This window comes from Protopterus annectens, chromosome 1.part0, assembly GCF_019279795.1.
Source record: "Protopterus annectens isolate FY-2018-M chromosome 1.part0, PAN1.0, whole genome shotgun sequence".
NCBI classification, from domain to species: Eukaryota; Metazoa; Chordata; order Ceratodontiformes; family Protopteridae; genus Protopterus; species Protopterus annectens.
The window spans coordinates 1,545,030,468-1,545,049,596 of record NC_056725.1 but is presented as its reverse complement, the minus strand read 5'-3'; the positions used below and the strand labels follow the sequence as shown (position 1 = coordinate 1,545,049,596).

Here is a 19,129-nt window from a genome sequence, read left to right as displayed (position 1 = left end):
ACAAGGCAGAAGTAGTTCTTAAAAAGATGGAGGAAAAAGCTAAATCTATGCAAACTGTTAAAGATTTTTTACAAATACAACCCCCAAGGTTTAGTAGGCATTGGCCTTCCAAGAATTGGTCCTTTCCTGCCTCTTCCAGACCTTCTCAATCCAAACCCAGATCCAGCAGAGCTCCCAGGCTTCAGTCCCAGGATACGCACAGGGCTAAGAAGTGGGGGACCTCCACTTCCAAATCGGGAGTAATAAAACTCTCCCCTATGGTAAACTGTCTCAATTACTTCTTTTTAAAACTTCCAAGCACTTCTCAACTGATTGCCCCTTTGAGGGGAAAGATTGCTCTTCATGCAAAGAACTGGGAACTCATTACCCAGGACAAATGGGTTTTAAATATAGTGTCCCAGGGATACAGATTTCACTTCCCCATATTACCAACGCCAAGTGGATGGCCATATCTGCCCCCAAATCAGTGGGCAGAGACCCAAAAGCAAGTACTTTCTCTTAAGCATGGGGGGGGAAAAGGAACAAAGTTTCTACTAGAGACTTTTCCTGGTGCCCAGAAAAGACAGATGTTTTTCAAGGATGCATCTGCAGTCCTAACATATGGGTTGTCCTGCCTCAGGCAGCCCTTCGGTCGGCCGGATTCCAAAGTCTGGGTCTGGCCTCGGCTGATGTCGCACTTCACCCGACGTCATAGCTGCTGGGGTATAAAGGCATCAGCCGACGCCATTTTCCTCAGTCTTTCTTGCCGCGCGGTGACCGAAGCAGAAGCTGTTCGCAAGTGCCGGTCGGTCAGATCCAGAGATTTCTACTACCGAAGACTTCTAAAAAAGCTATTGGGGACTCTTTCTTGCCTCAGCCGATGTCAGACAAAGTAAATAATTGTTTAACTTGTGGGAAACAAATACCTCATAAGGATTTCCACTCTTACTGCCTTCCTTGCTTAGGCCCAGACCACGACGTATCAGCTTGTCTAGCCTGTGCTTCCTTCAACCGACGGACGTTTAGACGTCGGTCGGAGTTTGCAGAGGAGTTTTTTGGTCCCGCTTTTGCATATAAAATGCCGTCGGAGACTCCGACTACACAATTAGCTAAAAAGCGCAAGGAAAAGGACCGACACTCGCGGTCCGCGGCTTCAGCTGAAACCACGGTTAGGCCAACCGTGAGTGTCTCTGTTTCGGCTGAAACCGAGACCTCGGTTCTTCCTTCGGCCGAAAGCATGCCTCCGATAACAGAGGCCTCACAGAGCATGGCTGAATCTGCTACTGAAATTACTGCTACAGAAGCAGGCACCCAGGATTTGTCAGACACTATTCCTTTAGACATTTCTACCCTGCACGGGGCTGCTAGACCCCCTGCTTCTATGTCTATCAAGGCCTTTTCCAGGGCTAAAGCAGCTAAATCTTCTAAGGCCTTACCTACAAAAGCTCCCTCACACAGGCCTACCTCTAGTTCCCAGATACTCAGCCTGGCTGAGGATCTTATTTCTTTGATCAGGGGATCCCAACCTCACCCAGACAAAGACAGTTCATGGCGTCCTATCCTGGACCTGTCTACTCCAAACATCTTTTTGGTGATTCCAAAATTCAAGATGCTGACTCTTCACCATTTGCTCCCTATGCTAGGCAAAGATGCCTGGTTGGCAATACTAGATTTAAAGGAAGCATACCTGCACATCCCAATCAGGGAATCTTGCAGAAGATATCTACACTTCAAAGCAGGCTACACACATGATCAGTTCTCTGCACTGCCCTTTGGCTTATCTACTGCACCCAGGGTATTCACAAAGTGCCTAATTCCAGTCATTGCATTTTGCAGGCAAAGAAATATTCAAATATACCCATACCTGGATGATTGTCTAATTCAGGCTGAAAGCCAGGACATACCTTTGAATCATCTGGCCTTTGTACAAAGGGTGCTAACTTGTCTGGGGTACACCATAAATGAAAATAAATTACACCTGGTACCTGAAAGTTTATGCCTTTCCTCCTCTGCCTCTGCTCTCCAAAGTACTACTAAAGATCAAACAAGACAAACCAAGGACTATTTTGATAGCACCAGACTGGCCACGCCAACACTGGTACCCCATGGTACCTGTATTGTCTCAGCAGGAGAACCAGATTCTGCACCCTCAGCTTCAAACACTGAACCTAACAGCCTTGCTAATTACCTAATCTCTCCTTTACCATCCCTCAGTAAACCAGTGATGGATATCGTTTTAGAGGCAAGGAGGCCTAGTACTAGAAAATCTTATGCTGAAAAATGGAAAAGATTCTGTGCCTGGAACCAATCTCAGGGGATGAGCACATCCGTGCCCAATTTACCTCAGATTTTACAATACTTAACTGAGATGCTTCACAAGGGCCTGTCTCTCCTCCATCAAGATTCACGCCTCAGCCATTTCAGCTTATAACACAGAACCTCCCCTCTTCTCCCATCCACTGTTCAAGCAGTTCCTCAGAGGGGCCAAAAATCTACGACCACGCAGGAGACCTCCAACTCCAGCCTGGGACTTTAACTTTGTATTGGAGAAACTCACGCTTCCTCCTTTTGAGCCAGCTGCTACTGCAGACTTAAAATTCCTTTCTTGGAAGACAGCTTTCTTTTTAGCAATCACTTCAGCAAGAAGGGTATCTGAATTACAGGCCCTCATGGCAGTGGAGCCTTTCATCATCTTTCATGCGGACAGGGTGTCCTTCAGGACCAATCCCTCCTTCATGCCCAAGGTGGTATCCAGTGTGGCCCTTAATCAGTCCATTAATTTGCCAAACTTCTTTCGTAATCCACAGAACAAAGGGGGAACGGATACTACACTCCTTAGATGTGTACAGACAACTTAGATTTTACTTGGACAGGACTAAACCTCAAAGGAAATCTGACCAACTGCTGGTGGCATTTGCTACAGAGGCAGAGGGGAAGGCTATCTCAAAGCAAACCATTTCCAAATGGATAGGCCATTGCATTCATTTCTGCTGCAAGCATCATGGAAAACCTATCCCACAGGGGATCAGACCCCACTCAACCAGGGCCACATCTACCTCTACAGATTTTCTCAGATGCATCTCTACCAGGGACATCATAGACGCTGCTACCTGGAGTTCTGTACGTACTTTCACCAAGCATTGCCATTTGCCAGTTTTCTCTAAATCCAGAGCTGGCTTTGTCACTGCAGTCTTGCAGGGCCTTATAGCTGGTCCTAATGCTATCTAAATTCCTCCTCCCATCCTTAGCTTTGGGAATCTACCCAAATGTGATGACTGCAACAATGAAACACGAAGAACATAGTGCAGTTGTGTACACTTACCATAAATGTAGATGTTCGAGTGTATTCACTGTTGCAGTCCTGGTTACCCTCCATCCAGCCCCATTACTTCTTTTGGCTATATCTCTACTCTCCTTTACTATGCTCAAAAGCTTTTTGGTGTGTTTGCTTTTTTGTTGGAGGTATAACCTTGTATATTTATAGATTTTAATTGCTTCCCATTGGGGGGGCACCTGACATCTGGGGGGGGTGAAAAACAGATGTAATGGCGTCGGCTGCATGTTTTATACCCCTGACGACCTGACGTCATGGAAGAAGGGACAGCAACCGACGCAGGACCCAAGACTTTGTTAATCAGGCTGACTGAGGGCTATTGCAAGCAGATAACCCAAATGTGAGGCGACAACACTACCGCAGCACCACCAAGTGTACATAACTGTACTTTCAGATCTCTGTACTTGCTGCTGTTCGTAGTCTTTCATTTTTGTGTCGAAGTCATTACATCTGAGTAACGTCTCCAGATGCATCTGCAGTTGCCTCCTACTGACACCTCTAGGTGTCAAATATTGCTTGTTCATATTTGCATCAGTAATTCTGAAAGCATGCTATATACAAGGTTTTGAAATATTTCATCTTAAAGCTTACACAATGGCAAACTCCTGTGCATTAATACTTTACCTCTGTCTAGTGCAGGTAAGTATATATTAACTGTTGTTTTTATCATATTAATTTATGTAGATATAATTTTCACATTTTCTAAATATCTCAATCGAGTAACATAGTCAGAACTCCTTAGACACATATGAAAGCCCTCAGCTAAGTGAATAAAATGCTGCTGATAGTATGTGTGTAACCTGAGTAGTTGCTGAGATACTCTGTTGTTTACAAAATATTACAAACGTAATAGTTACTGTGTTAACTGTGACCCAACTGTGAATAAAATTTGGTTTGAGACCTAGAACCTAAAGAATATTAACATTATAAAATAGTTTTCGCTGAAGAGTTTGCCATTAATACTTCTTTCATAATCCCTGTTCCAGAGATATGAACATAATTTGATTTTGTCGATTGGAAGTTACAGTGCAGAGTTCCTGGGTTCCGTTGGAGTGAATGAGCTAAGCATAATACAGGCGTGTGTGGCCATCAGTTTGCCAGCCAACACCCACACCAGCAATTGCCTGTAGTGTCTCAAAGAAGAGCATGATGCAAGTACCCCAAGTGTCTGAGATTCAGCTCAGATACTCAACATCAGGGTTTCGTCATCTGTCATGGTGGCTTATGGCACTAAACTATTCATCTCAGCAGTCCCAGTTCCAGACCCACTTGATGAGAAATGTGTGGAAAAGTACAGCGATCTCATTGAGTCTTGTCCCAAGAAAGCTGTTTAGGAAGCTCTATCCAAGGTCTTCACTGTAGCATGCCATGTGCCTTGTTGTCATTTTGACTGTGCTTTCTCTCTGCTTAAGGGGCTGCAGACTCAGGGGTGAGAGAGTATGGTTGAGATCCTCCTCCCTTGGAGGAGCTCAGGAGCTGTGTATCTTGGATGCATAGTTTGTGGAGGATGTATTACAGATCCTGGCCAGTCTTATGAATAGGAAGTAGGCTTTTGTCCTGTATATGAACCCACTTGTACTTTCTTTCTTTCCTACATAGAGCTGACCGACCTTAAAGGAGGAAGAGTCCTCCTCACATCTCATACCAGTAAGAGTGCTCAGAGTGACATCTTTCCTAGTTGCCCCACCACAGTGTTGACTTTAATCCATTACTGTCTGTAGAGGGTGCTTCTTGGAGTTTACCCTGATTTGGAGAATGTCCTCTAGGGTCAATGGGTTCTAGGAATGGTTATGATTTGCCATATCTTGGAGTTCATAGTTCCCTCACCAGAAAGTAATTCACTCATAAAATCAGTGTGTTTTAGCAGAATTCTTTGGACAGGACCAGTTCTAGAGGGATTGAAAACTTTGCTTCCAAATATACCTGTTCTCGATGAGTCCTGTTTTATTCTGGACCTTATCAACTTCAGCCAGAACATTTGTTGCATCTGGTTCCAAGTAGTCATCCTACTGGGGATAAATTAATTTGCTTCTGTTGTGGAGTGAGTTAATGTATTTTTGGCACATCAGCATTTGGGGACTACAGAGGTGAATCCAGTTAATTTAGGATAGCCAACATTCTTTAAGGGGGGAAAAAAACTATTTGGGTTCTCCTCAACACCCCAGAGTGTTCAACGGGATGTTGGCTGTGGTGTCCAAAACCTTGGATGAGTAGATTTCCTGCTGTTCCTATGCCTAGATAAGTGACTTCCGGTAGTATCCTGGGAATCACTGGAGTTGGCAACATAGAAGAAGTAATCATTCAGAAGTTTTAGAGTTAGGCAGGCTTCATCACTGGTCATTCCTACTCTAGAAGAAGCCTTTTTTGTAATCTTTATTTATTTTCATTCTGTTTGTTATTCCAGGATGTGCAGGTCCACTACCCAAATTATTTTCTTAGAGTCCTGTAGCAATCCAGTATTAGAAGATGGTGTTAGCACTTAATATTAATCCTGAGATAGACTGACAGACTGTCGAAGCTTTGGCCACATCTGTGAAGATACAGTGCAGGATACAGGCCTGGCCTGAACTATGCCTGCTGGGCTTTGATGGTTGCCATAGTGGATAGTGAGGTACATGTGGCTTCAAAGCCACCACATGCTTATAGGCCTTCTTTTGGTGTTGGGCCTTTACCAGGCCTTATAGTATGGATCCCTCCCATGCATGTTCTATGGATTTTCCAGTTTTGCAGTTAAACCCATCACAGATCTGTATGATGATCTTAATGATAAAGGGATATTTTACAGGCTAGGGAGCATGCCTCCTCTGAAGGGGGGAAGGAGAACAGATCCACAGTCATCTCACCTCTATCCTACTAAACTGAACAGAAAAGAAATGCATTCTCTAGTGTTGGAAATTGGTCAGTTTCTAGAATGCCCCACTTCAAGAAAAAGCCTAGCCAGGTATAGGTTTAGAAAAAGGTTTGTGCCCTAGCTTAAGAGCATCTGCCAGCACATTCACCATCTCAGGGATGTGAATGCAACTTTAAACAAGTTACAGCTCGGAGTTGTACTCCTGGCCCTAAAAACCTTGGTGGAATTGTTGCATCTGGGGCCTGTCTTCATCCAGTTAATCAGTACATAAGTAAGCCGGGGGGACATGGTGAAATAGTTTGTGCAGAGAAAGCAGTGCTCATCTGGCATTAGATCATAGAAAGTTGCATTCACATCCCTGAGATGGTGAATGTGCTGGCAGATGCTCTTAAGCTAGGGCACAAACCTTTTTCTAAACCCATACCTGGCCAGGCTTTTTCTTGAAGTGGGGCATTCTAGAAAATGACCAGTTTCCAACACTAGAGAATGCATTTCTTTTCTGTTCAGTTTAGTAGGATAGAGGTGAGATGACTGTGGATCTGTTCTCCTTCCTGTGGCATACATGATTGCTGTACTACCTCCTACAATGAACTAGCTAATTATGGAAGTTGCTGTAGTTCCTCACAAGTCATTAAAAACATTTTTAAAGAGCCAAACCCCTTGCAGCCCCATGAAGGGGATATTTTCTGCAACACCCCCTTATTTAATAAATACTAACTCCTTAATGTCAAAGCCATGGGGAAAAGGGAAGCAGCTGCTGTTCATTCAGATAGATGGGAAATAACAGCAGGGGAGTAGTAAATCAACAAGTGTAATCAGCAGTTTAGCCCTCATTGAGTTAGACTTCACTCACATATAAGAAAACTGTTTTTGTCTGCTCAAAATTCCTGCTGATTCTACACATCTTTGTAAAGTTCAGGGAAGAAGGATCAAAATTAATTCTTGTTGCATCTTAGTGGTCAAGAAGGGGATGATTTCAGGCATTTGTTTACCGAAAAGCCTGCCAGTCCAACAATAAGAATGCATCTGATGTCCTTCAAGAATGCAACTGCAGTCATAACATGTGGGTTGTCCTGCCTCAGGCAGCCCTCGGTCGGCCGGATTCCAAAGTATGGGTCCGACGTCGGCTGATGTTGCATTTCTCTCCGACGTCAGAGCGGCTGGAGTACATAAGCATCAGCCGACGCCATTTTCTCCAGTCTTTCTTGCCGCGCGGTGCTCGAAGCAGAAGCAGTTCGCAAGTGCCGGTCAGTCAGCTCCTGTATTCTACGATACCGAAGTCATCAAAAAAGATAAGTACCCCGTTGGGGACCTTTTCTTGCCTCAGCCGATGTCAGAAATTACTGAAAAAGTTAACAATTGTCTTTTTTGTGGTAAACAAATACCTCATAAGGATTTCCACTCTTACTGCCTGGGCCCAGACCACGATGTCTCGGCCTGTGTAGCCTGTGCTCGCTTCAACAAGCGCACTCTCAGGCGCCGGGCGGAGTTCGCTGAAGATTTTTTCGGCGATAAATTTGCTTACACCATGCCGTCGGATCTTCCGACATCGCAAACTCCCAAAAAGCGAAAAGACCGGGACCGACATCCTCTGCCCGTGTCTACCACCGACTCCACGCCAAAACCTAGGGCGAGTGCTCCGGTTCCCTCTGAGACGGTCTCTCCACCGCTCAGAACCGAAGACACCGCATTACCGACGACTCCAGTTCCAGACATTACTCCGCCAGTTATAGATTTTCCCCCGGATACCGAAACCGAGGAAATGCCCGAGACCATTGCTGTAGACAAGGTCACTCCTGCACGTGGAGCTGCCAGGCCTCCTATGGCCATGTCTATTAAGGCCTACACTAGGGCTAAGGCAGCCAGCAAAACAAAGCATAATACTTCTAAATCCTTACCTCAGCCGACTCCGGAGACACAAATTATGTCCATGGCTGCTGATTTAATTTCCATGATTAGAGGTTCACAGGCCCATCCTGAGAGAGCATCCCAGCCTCCCCCTGATAAAGGCCCGGGTTGAACCCTCTGACCCTACTCCTTCAGATGAAGACTCTGAGGGCTCTGTCCACTCTGATAGCCAGGAAGAGCTCTTCCAGACCTATGAGGACTCGGATGCAGAAGATTCCATCCCTTGCCTCCCCTCCTGAGGATATTTCTTTTGGGGAAGTTCTGCACACCATGAGGGAACATTTCAAGTGGCAAGGACAGGAATATTCTGATTCTAGGAAACGCCTTAGGACTTTCCTTAAGAAGCCTCAGCACAGGCCCTTAGCTATTCCTCCTGTACTTGATGTTCTGGATGATTTGTATTCTGACTCTAGTGCTACCCCTGATTCTCTTCCTCCTGCTCCAGCCAAGCCAGACAGGTATTACAGGGTCCCAGAAACTCATTCCCATTTATTCAGGGCCCATACTGCTGATTTGGAAACTATTTCACAGGGGCCTAAAGGAGTTTCAGCCTCCACCTCAAAAATCCTTTGCCCTCCAACAGGGAAGCGAGGTCATTAGAGAGATGGGGCAAAAGGTTTACACATCCACTACCTTATCTATGAGAGCTTTAAATTGCCTTTTCATATGTTACAATATCAGGATGATCTCTTAGAAGATTTACAAAAACATTAGCTTCTCCTGATCCTTTAGACAGGAAGACTTTGCAGGAAGCTGTACATAACACTCAGCAAGTAAGCAATCACTTCCTGCAGTGTGGATATGATGCACTGGAAGCTTCATGTAGGGCAGCTATGGCAGGGGCAGTGATTCGTAGACATGCTTGGTTAAAAGATCAACCTCTACCAGATCATGTAAAAGCAAAGCTTCTGGATGCACCTTTGGAAAAGAACAAGCTTTTTGGTGCAAATGCTAAGGATGTGTTAAAGACCATCGAAGAAAAAGCAAAATCAGTTCAGACTGTGAAAGATTTCCTCCAGGTTCAACCCCCCAGGTTCAGTAGGAATTGGCCTTCAAAAAACTGGTCCTTTCCTAATCCAGAAAAGTTTCAAAGGGGTAAGAACAGACGTGGCCGAGGAAGAGGCCAATACAGAGGCCCTTACAGGGGACGACAATGGCAGCCAGGAAACCAAAGAAGTGATGCAGGGGATGTCCTTCAAGGATGCATTTGCAGTCCTAACATATGGGTTGTCCTGCCTCAGGCAGCCCTTCGGTCGGCCGGATTCCAAAGTCTGGGTCTGGCCTCGGCTGATGTCGCACTTCACCCGACGTCATAGCTGCTGTTTATTGGGTATAAAGGCATCAGCCGACGGCCGACGCCATTTTCCCTAGTCTTTCTTGCCGCGCGGTGCCCGAAGCAGAAGCTGTTCGCAAGTGCCGGTCTGTCAGATCCAGAGAATTCTACTACCGAAGACTTCTAAAAAGCTAAGTACCCCGTTGGGGACTCTTTCTTGCCTCAGCCGATGTCAGACAAAGTAAATAATTGTTTAACTTGTGGGAAACAAATACCTCATAAGGATTTCCACTCTTACTGCCTTCCTTGCTTAGGCCCAGACCACGATGTATCAGCTTGTCTAGCCTGTGCTTCCTTCAACCGACGGACACTTAGACGTCGGTCGGAGTTTGCAGAGGAGTTTTTTGGTCCCGCTTTTGCATACAAAATGCCGCCGGAGACTCAGACTACTCAATTAGCTAAAAGCGCAAGGAAAAGGACCGACACTCTGCCCGGTTTCGCTGAAACCACGGTTAGGCCAACTGAGTGTCTCGGTTTCGCTGAAACCGAGCCCCGGTTCTTCCTTCGGCAAAGCATGCCTCCGATAGCCGAGGCCTCACAGAGCATGGCTGAATCTGCTACTGAATTTACTGCTACAGAAGCAGGCACCCAGGATTTGTCAGATACTATTCCTTTAGACATATCTACCCCTGCACGTGGGGCTGCTAGACCCCCTGCTTCTATGTCTATCGAGGCTTTTGCCAGGGCTAAAGCAGCTAAATCTTCTAAGGCCTTACCTGCAAAAACTCCTTCACATAGGCCTACCTCTAGTTCCCAAATGCTCAGCCTGGCTGAGGATCTCATTTCTTTGATCAGGGGATCACAACCTCACCCAGACAGGGCCTCTCAGCCCCCTCCAGACAAGAGGCCTAGGACTGAACCCCCGGAACCTGTCTCTACAGATTATTCCTCGGATGACTCAGACATTTCAGACCCTCACGAAGGCCCATATTCTACTTATGAGGATTCTGATGCAGAAGACTCCTTTCCTTCTGCTTCTCCTCGTGAAGAATTTTCCTTTGGGGAAACCTTGCATGCTATGAGGGAACACTTCCAATGGCAGGGCCAGGATTTTTCAGATTCAAGGAAAAGGCTAAGGACCTTTTTACACTTACCACAGCATAGGCCTTTAGCCATTCCACCAGTACTAACAGTTGTTGATGATGCATATAATGATGCCTGTACTGCCCCTGATTCCCTTCCTCCGGCCCCTGCCAAAACAGACCGATATTACAGGGTCCCGGACACACATTACCATTTGTATAAGGCTCCTGTTGCAGACCCTGAAACCATTTCACAGGGCCCTAAAGGTGTGGCAGCTGCCTCTGCCAAAAACCCTCTTCCCTCTGAAAGGGAATCTAGAGCATTAGAGAGATGGGGTAAAAAGGTTTATACTTCTGCTACTCTTTCGGCCAGGGCCTTGAACTGTCAATTTCACATGATTCAGTACCAGGAATTTTTGTTAGACCAGATAAACAAAAAACTGTCTTCTCCTGAACCTTTAGACCGCTACCAACCAGAGAAGTACTGCCACAGATTCAACTACAACCACTTCCACAGGGCAGACACAATGACTTGACTCTAGTTCCGCCTACCAGGGAACAACTGGAAGCACCCTTGGGCGGAAAGCTAGCCTTATTCTCCGACAACTGGCATTACATTACAGGAGACAAATGGACTTTACAAACAATAGACAAGGGCTACAGGTTTCACTTCCACACTCTACCAAAAAAGAGAGGAATGCCAAACCTACCACCAAGCCAAAAACAGACGCTCTAAGACAAGTCAACAACTTACTAAGGATGAGAGCTATAGAAGAGGTACCACCTATGGAACAAGGCCAAGGATTTTACTCCAGGCTTTTCCTTGTACCAAGAAAAGAAAATCAATGGAGACCTATTCTAGACTTGTCCGCACTGAACACATACCTCATTGTTCCAAAATTCAAAATGCTGACCCTCCAGCAGCTTCTTCCCATGCTGGGCAAGGAGTCTTGGCTGGTGACTCTAGATCTCAAGGAGGCATACCTGCACGTCCCTATACGACCAGATTGCAGAAGACACCTCAGATTTCTTGCAGGATCAGAGCACTATCAATTCTCAGCATTGCCTTTTGGCTTATCTACTGTGCCCAGAGTATTCACGAAATGCCTGGCATCAGTAATTGCTCATTGCAGGCTTCAGGGAATTCAAATTTACCCATACCTGGACGACTGCCTAATACAAGTGGACAACAAGGCAAAATTAACAAAAGATTTGGAAAATGTCATACAACTGTTGCAAGCCTTGGGATACACAGTCAACATGCAAAAGTCAAGACTAGTACCATCCCAAAGGATAACATTCTTGGCTGCAGAACTGGATACATCAACTCAGATGGCTTTTCTCACAGAAGAAAAACAAAAACAACTACCAGCCTACTTCATGACATTAACAACACAAACTCGGCTTACTGCAAGGAAAGTCCTGCAAGCCCTGGGCTACATGGCATCATGCATAATATTGGTTCCACATGCCAGGCTGCATATGAGAAAGCTACAATGGTACCTAAGGAATGTATGGTCTCAACACAAGCACAGTCTAGAAGCCCAGATTCCAATAATTCCATGCCTGAAGCAAGAATTCCTGTGGTGGGCTCAGGCCTGTCAGTTGAACAGAGGCTTGCCTTTCCACAAACCTCATCCAAGCCAGACCATCACCACGGACACCTCAGACCTAGGATGGGGGGCACACATGGTGGACAAGTGTATTCAAGGCCTATGAACCCAAGACCAGCTGAATCTACACATAAATCTAAAGGAGATGCTGGCAGTGAAACATGCGATCCAGGCATTCAGACCACTCCTTCAACAGGGTCATCTGCTGATAAGGACTGACAATACCACGGTCATGTGGTACATCAACAAACAGGGAGGTACACATTCATATCCTCTATGCCGGATGGCAATGGACCTGTGGAATGTGGCCCTGAATCTCAACATTCAACTTCAGGCCAGATTTGTACCAGGAAAAGAAAATTCTCTAGCAGACACCTTAAGCAGAACTACCACGGATGCTCACGAATGGATGCTGCATCCAGATATCTTCAAAGCCATAACAAAGAAATGGGGACTACCAGAGATAGACCTGTTCGCCTCCCCACACAACCACCAATTGAAGAAATTCTGCACAAGAGCATACCACCCACTTGCTTGGAGGGTGGACTCCCTTTCCTTCAGCTGGAAAAACCTGACAGCATATGCATTGCCACCTCTTCCCTTGATGTACAAAGTTCTACTGAAGATCAGAGAGGATCAGCCAAGGGTAATCCTGATAGCTCCAGACTGGCCGAGGCAACATTGGTACCAGCTACTGAGAAGCATGTCTCGGACACACGCATGGCCTCTACCTCTATGTCCCTTACTTCTAACACAGGACAACTACAAGATCCTACATCCAAACTTGAAAACACTGCAGCTAGCTGCTTGGAATATTGCATAAAAAAAAAATAACCCAGGTTTATCCCAGAGGGTTAAGGACATTATCCTGGAGGCACGCAGACCTTCCACAAGGAAGACTTATTCAGCCAAGTGGAAAAGATACCTCATTTGGAGTGCAGCAAAGGGAGAAAATGTCTCATTGGCAAACATAGCACACATCCTGGAATATTTAGCAGAACTGTTCCACAATGGCCTGTCTTACTCCTCCATTAAGATTCATGCATCAGCAATTTCAGCAGAATACAACATGGATCCTCCTGTCTTCTCTCATCCTCTGCTCAGGCAGTTCTTGAGAGGAATCAAAAATGTAAAACCTCCAAGGAAACCACCTTTACCTACATGGGATCTCAACTTTGTGCTGGAAAAGTTAACACTTCCCCCTTTTGAACCAGCAGCAACAGCAGAATTACAGTTCTTGTCTTGGAAAACTGCTTTCCTGCTAGCAATCACTTCAGCAAGAAGGGTAGTTATGGCAGTACAACCCTTCCTTATCTTCCATCAGGACAGAGTCTCTCTTAGAACTAACCCTACCTTTATGCCAAAAGTGGTCTCCAGAGTATCATTGAACCAAGCGATTCATTTACCTACATTCTTCCCCAACCCACAGAACAGGGGAGAAAGACTGCTACATACCTTGGATGTGCACAGACAATTACGCTACTATCTGGACAGAACTAAGACCAGCAGAAAAACTGACCAGCTTCTGGTAGCATATGCAACAGGAATGCAAGGAAAAGCAATTTCAAAACATCTCAAAATGGATAGGAAATTGCATTCGTTTTTGCTACTCTTTTCATGGAAAGACAACTCCTGAAAATATCAGACCTCATTCCACAAGAGCTACAGCCACCACTACAGCTTTCCTACGAGGAGTGGCTACCAAAGACATTTTAGAAGCTGCTACTTGGAGCTCCGTGCATACATTTGCCAAGCATTATAATCTTCCCTTATATTCTAGATCCCGAGCAGGTTTTGCAACTGCTGTTTTGCAAGGGATCTTAACTACACCATCTTTATATTAGTGCCTCCTCCCCCAGTTTGGCTATGGTATTCTACCCATATGTTAGGACTGCAGATGTATCCTTGAAGGGCATAGTACAGTTTTGTACCTACCATAAATGTAGATGTCCGATAGGTATGCATCTGCAGTTAGGATTACCCACCCTCCTTCCCCTCTGTGGTATTCCTAGGGTATTTACCCCTCTTTTAGCTAGCTGGGGGAATCTATTATGGTGTATTTGTTTGTATATATATTTATATATTTTTATATTGTTTGCTCTCTACTGTTTGGAATTATTTGCATTTATCCAAATTTAGCCTTCCTAGAGGGCACCTGGCATCTGGGGCAAGAAACACTGAGGAAAATGGCGTCGGCTGATGTCTTTATACCCAATAAACAGCAGCTATGACGGGTGAAGTGCGACATCAGCCGAGGCCAGACCCAGACTTTGGAATCCGGCCGACCGAAGGGCTGCCTGAGGCAGGGCAACCCATATGTTAGGACTGCAGATGCATACCTATCGGACATCTACATTTATGGTAGGTACAAAACTGTACTTTTCACCTGCCCAACAACCACAAACTCAATGACTTTCCTCTACTACCCCGCCTACCAGGGAACAACTAGAAGCTCCCTTGGGCGGGAAATTATCTCTGTTTGCAGAAAACTGGCACAGACTGACAAAGGACAAATGGATTTTGAACATTATAGACCGAAGGTACAAGTTTCATTTTCATACCTTACCAAGAAAACAAGGCATGCCAAACCTACCACAAAATCAGAGGGCAGAGGCTATCAAGCAAATCACTCTGCTGACTCGAATGAAAGCAATAGAAAGAGTTCCACAACAAGAACAAGACCAGGGATTTTACTCAAGACTGTTCCTTGTTCCAAGAAAAGAATCTCAATGGAGACCAATACTGGACTTGTCCACATTAAACACCTTTCTCATAGTACCAAAGTTCAAAATGCTGACTCTACAGCAACTCCTTCCCATGCTGGGCAAGGAGTCGTGGCTGATTACTCTGGACCTCAAGGAGGCATACCTGCATGTCCCTATCAGACACAGCTGCAGAAGATACCTCAGATTTCTTGCAGGGCCAGAGCATTATCAATTCTCAGCATTGCCATTTGGCTTATCTACTGCGCCCAGAGTATTTACAAAATGCCTGGCTTCAGTGATTGCTCATTGCAGGCTCCAGGGAATACAAATTTACCAATACCTGGACGAGTGCCTCATACAAGCGGACGACAAATTGATGTTGACAAAAACCTGGATTATGTCATACGATTACTTCAAGCTCTGGGATACACAGTCAACTTCCAAAAGTCAAGACTGCAGCCATCCCAGCAAATAATCTTCTTAGGAGCCAAACTAGACACAGCCTCTCAGATGGCTTACCTGACAGAAGACAAGCAAGAGAAGTTAACTCATTCCTTCAAAGGTTTAGCAAAACTCACCCAGATGACTGCAAGGAGATTCCTACAGGCCCTGGGTTACATGGCATCCTGCATTCTACTGGTTCCATTAGCAAAACTACACATGAGAAAGCTTCAATGGTACCTAAAAAGCATTTGGTCTCAACACAGCAACAACTTGGAGATAATCATACCACTCATTCCATGCCTACAAAAGGAATTCCTATGGTGGGCCTCGGTGAGCCAGGAAAACACAGGTATGTCATTCAAAAAACCACAGATAGCACAGACCCATGACTACAGATGCCTCAGACCTTGGATGGGGGGGGCGCACATGGAAGACAGGTGTATACAAGGACAATGGTCTCCAAAGGAAACACATCTGCATATAAACCAAAAGGAAATGCTGGCAGTAATGCATGCCATCGAGGCTTTTCAACACCAACTCCAGCAAGGCCATTTAATGATACGGACAGACAACACCACTGTAATGTGGTACATAAACAAGCAGGGGGGCACCCACTCTTATCCCCTTTGCAGACTGACAATGCAGCTTTGGGAGAAATCACTGAGCCTAAACATCCAGTTACCATCCCAGTTTGTTCCGGGAAAAGACAATGTGTTGGCGGACAGCCTAAGCAGGAATTTCACAGATCCACACGAGTGGAGGTTACATCCGAAGGCCTTCAGACAACTCACTTCGACATGGGGCAAGCCAGAAGTGGACCTATTTGCCTCTCACCTCAACCATCTTCTACCAAAATTTTGCACAAGGACATACCATCCAAAAGCTTGGAAAATAGATGCCCTCTCATTCAACTGGAACTCCCTAGCAATCTATGCATTCCCACCTCTGCCACTGATGACCTCAGTATTACTAAAGATCAAAGCAGAGAAGCCCAAGGGAATCATAATAGCTCCGGATTGGCCAAGACAACACTGGTACCCACTACTACGGAGCATATGTCACACCAGGAGGCGGCCCTCCTCAGTGGCCTCTACTTTTGACTCAACACAATTTGAAACACTGCATCCAAATCTTCAGACACTGCAGCTAACAGCCTGGGAGATCCCATAAATAACTTCAGCTTATCTCTCTCCAAGGAAGTTCAGCGGATACTAACAGAGGCTCAAGACCATCCACCAGAAAGGTTTACTTAGCAAAGTGGAAAAGATTCAGCAATTGGAATACCAGCAAGGGACATGATGCATCATTGTTGAACATCCCACTCATCTTGGAATATTTGGCAGATATGTTAAAGAACGGCCTCTCATATTCTTCCATAAAGATACATGCATCTGCTATTTCAGCTAGATACAACACTGATCCTCCTGTTTTCTCTCATCCCTTACTAAGACAATTCCTCAGGGGAATCAAGAACATTAAGCCACCAAGAAAGGCCCCAGTGCCAGCCTGGGACCTCAATTTTGTCTTAGAAAAACTGACTCTACCTCCTTTTGAGCCAGCAGCTTCAGTTGAGTTGCAATTTCTTTCATGGAAGACAGCTTTCCTGTTGGCAATTACCTCAGCAAGAAGGGTTTCGGAGCTACAGGCCCTAATGGCAATACCACCCTTTATTATTTTACACAGAGACAGGGTTTCATTAAGGACCAACCCTACTTTTATGCCAAAGGTGGTATCTAGGGTTTCTCTAAATCAAGCCATTCATCTGCCTGCTTTCTTCCCCAATCCTGAGAATAAGGAGGAAAGACTTTTGCATACCTTGGACATTCACAGACAACTTCGATACTACCTGGACAGAACCAAGGCCAGTAGGAAGTCTGAACAACTTTTTGTAGCTTACGCCCCTGCAGTCCAAGGAAAAGCAGTTTCAAAACAGACTATTTCTAAATGGATTGGACATTGCATCAGATTCTGTTATTCCTTTCATGGAAAGACTGTTCCAGCCAATGTCAGACCACATTCCACCAGAGCTACAGCCACCTCTACAGCATTCTTAAGAGGGGTGCCTACCAAGGACATTCTAGAAGCTGCTACATGGAGCTCCGTGCATACATTCTCCAAACACTACAATCTCCCTCTATATTCCAGATCCAGAGCAGGCTTTGATTGCCACACCATGTCTTTCCTAGAGCATACCTCCTCCCCCAGCTAAGCTATGGTATTCTACCCACTTATGACTGCAGTTGCATTCTTGAAGGACATAGTACAGTTTTGTACCTACCATAAATGTAGATGTCCGTTAGACATGCAACTGCAGTCGGATTTTCCCTCCCTCCATACCCCTCTATGCCTAGGGTCCACTCCTATCCCTGTTATTCTTAGCTGGGGATATCTGTTATGGTGTATTTGTTTTATTGCTCATTTATTTGTTTGGAATCCTGTTTTTGTCTTCCAATTTGATTACAGCCTTCCTTGGAGGGCACCTGGCATCTGGGGCAAGAAACACTGAAGAAAATGGCGTCGGCTGATGCTTGTGTACTCCAGCCGCTCTAACGTCGAGAAATACAACATCAGCCGACGTCGGACCCAGACTTTGGAATCCGGCCGACCGAGGGCTGCCTGAGGCAGGACAAACCCACATGTTATGACTGCCGTTGCATGTCTATCGGACATCTACATTTATGGTAGGTACAAAACTGTACTTTTTCAGTTGTCTTCCTTTCTAACTCAGGACTACCACCTTAATGAGCAAGTGTTAGATTGGTATATTTATTACTTGTACATAATGATTTGCTGTGATGTTTACTTCACTCCTTTCCCCCAAATTAATTGTTTTTCTCATCCACTTAATATATTATTGTTGTAGTGTCATTTTTTTTGTAACCTTTAGGAGCTCCCTGTGAATGAAGTTGAATCTAAAAACATGTCTGATTCTGGTCTATGGTTCAGAATCTGCCAGCATTAAGAGACTGGGTTATAGGAGGCAAATGTAAGAGCAGTCAAGTTCTAATGAAGGTTTTATGACGGTTTAATTTTTTTCTTGTAACTCACATCTGTATTTCTGTGGACAGTGTGTATGTATTTCATATTTTGTTTCCTTCTATACAGGATGGTACTCTTTTACCTGACTTTTTCTTTCTTTTCAGATTGGGTTCAAGAATATGCAGAATGTAGAAGTTTTGCCTTTAACTTTGGAAAAAGCCGTGCAACTTGTCAAAGATGTCTTCATTTCTGCTGCCGAAAGAGATGTTTACACAGGGGATGCACTGAAAATCTGTATCATCAAAAAAGAGGGCATCACAGAAGAAACTATCACTTTAAGAAAAGACTAAAGTGTATTTGTGTTTATTGATTGTGGAAAGTAATTGAGTCTGCAGTCTTGAAGATCATTTGCATCCTGCTTTTGAAGTATTTTTTCTTTTTGCCATAATGTACAAAAATAAAAGAAAAAAAGAAAAATGTTTTGTCTACATGCTGCTTAAGGTAGGTGTGTGTGGTTGGATAGCACTGCTTACAGATGATCTCCGTCTTTTTTCAGAGCCTTCGTGGTATGTATAGAGTGCCTTTTCTCAAGTGTTAGCAAAGACCCAGGGAGTGTATGCATATCTCTACCTGGTGGGTGCTTCGTCCAGACACTTTGTAACCAAGATCATTCAGAGGTCTCTGAAATGCACTATGCCCTGTCAGACTGTAATGCGTACAATCTCCTCCCTAATTCTGCTCAACTCCAACCTGATCCCAGGGAAGTCGGAGTTTTTCCTGGGACTCTTCTAAACACAGGGCAAACTATTTTCTGAGGAACAGACCACTCCAGCTGAATGCTTACTTTTCTTATCTGCCACAGAAATCCATATGCTAGTTCCTTCCATAGAGAACTGGTCCATGTGTCTTTCTGCATCCTAATATTCTTCCAGGCCAGAGCACATATGAAGGATTCTGGTAC

General features: G+C 45.0%; 1 protein-coding gene across 1 annotated transcript in view; it reads left to right on the top strand.

The window, feature by feature from the left end:
• PSMB1 (proteasome 20S subunit beta 1) overlaps window positions 1-18,645 on the top strand; it is a 212,799-nt gene extending 194,154 nt beyond the window's left edge. Inside the window, exon 6 of the mRNA XM_044068016.1 lies at window positions 18,333-18,645. Coding sequence (XP_043923951.1) covers window positions 18,333-18,518 — 186 coding nt within the window. The 3' untranslated portion in view covers window positions 18,519-18,645. The remainder of the gene's footprint in view (window positions 1-18,332) is intronic.
• The last annotated feature ends 484 nt before the right edge of the window (window positions 18,646-19,129 follow it).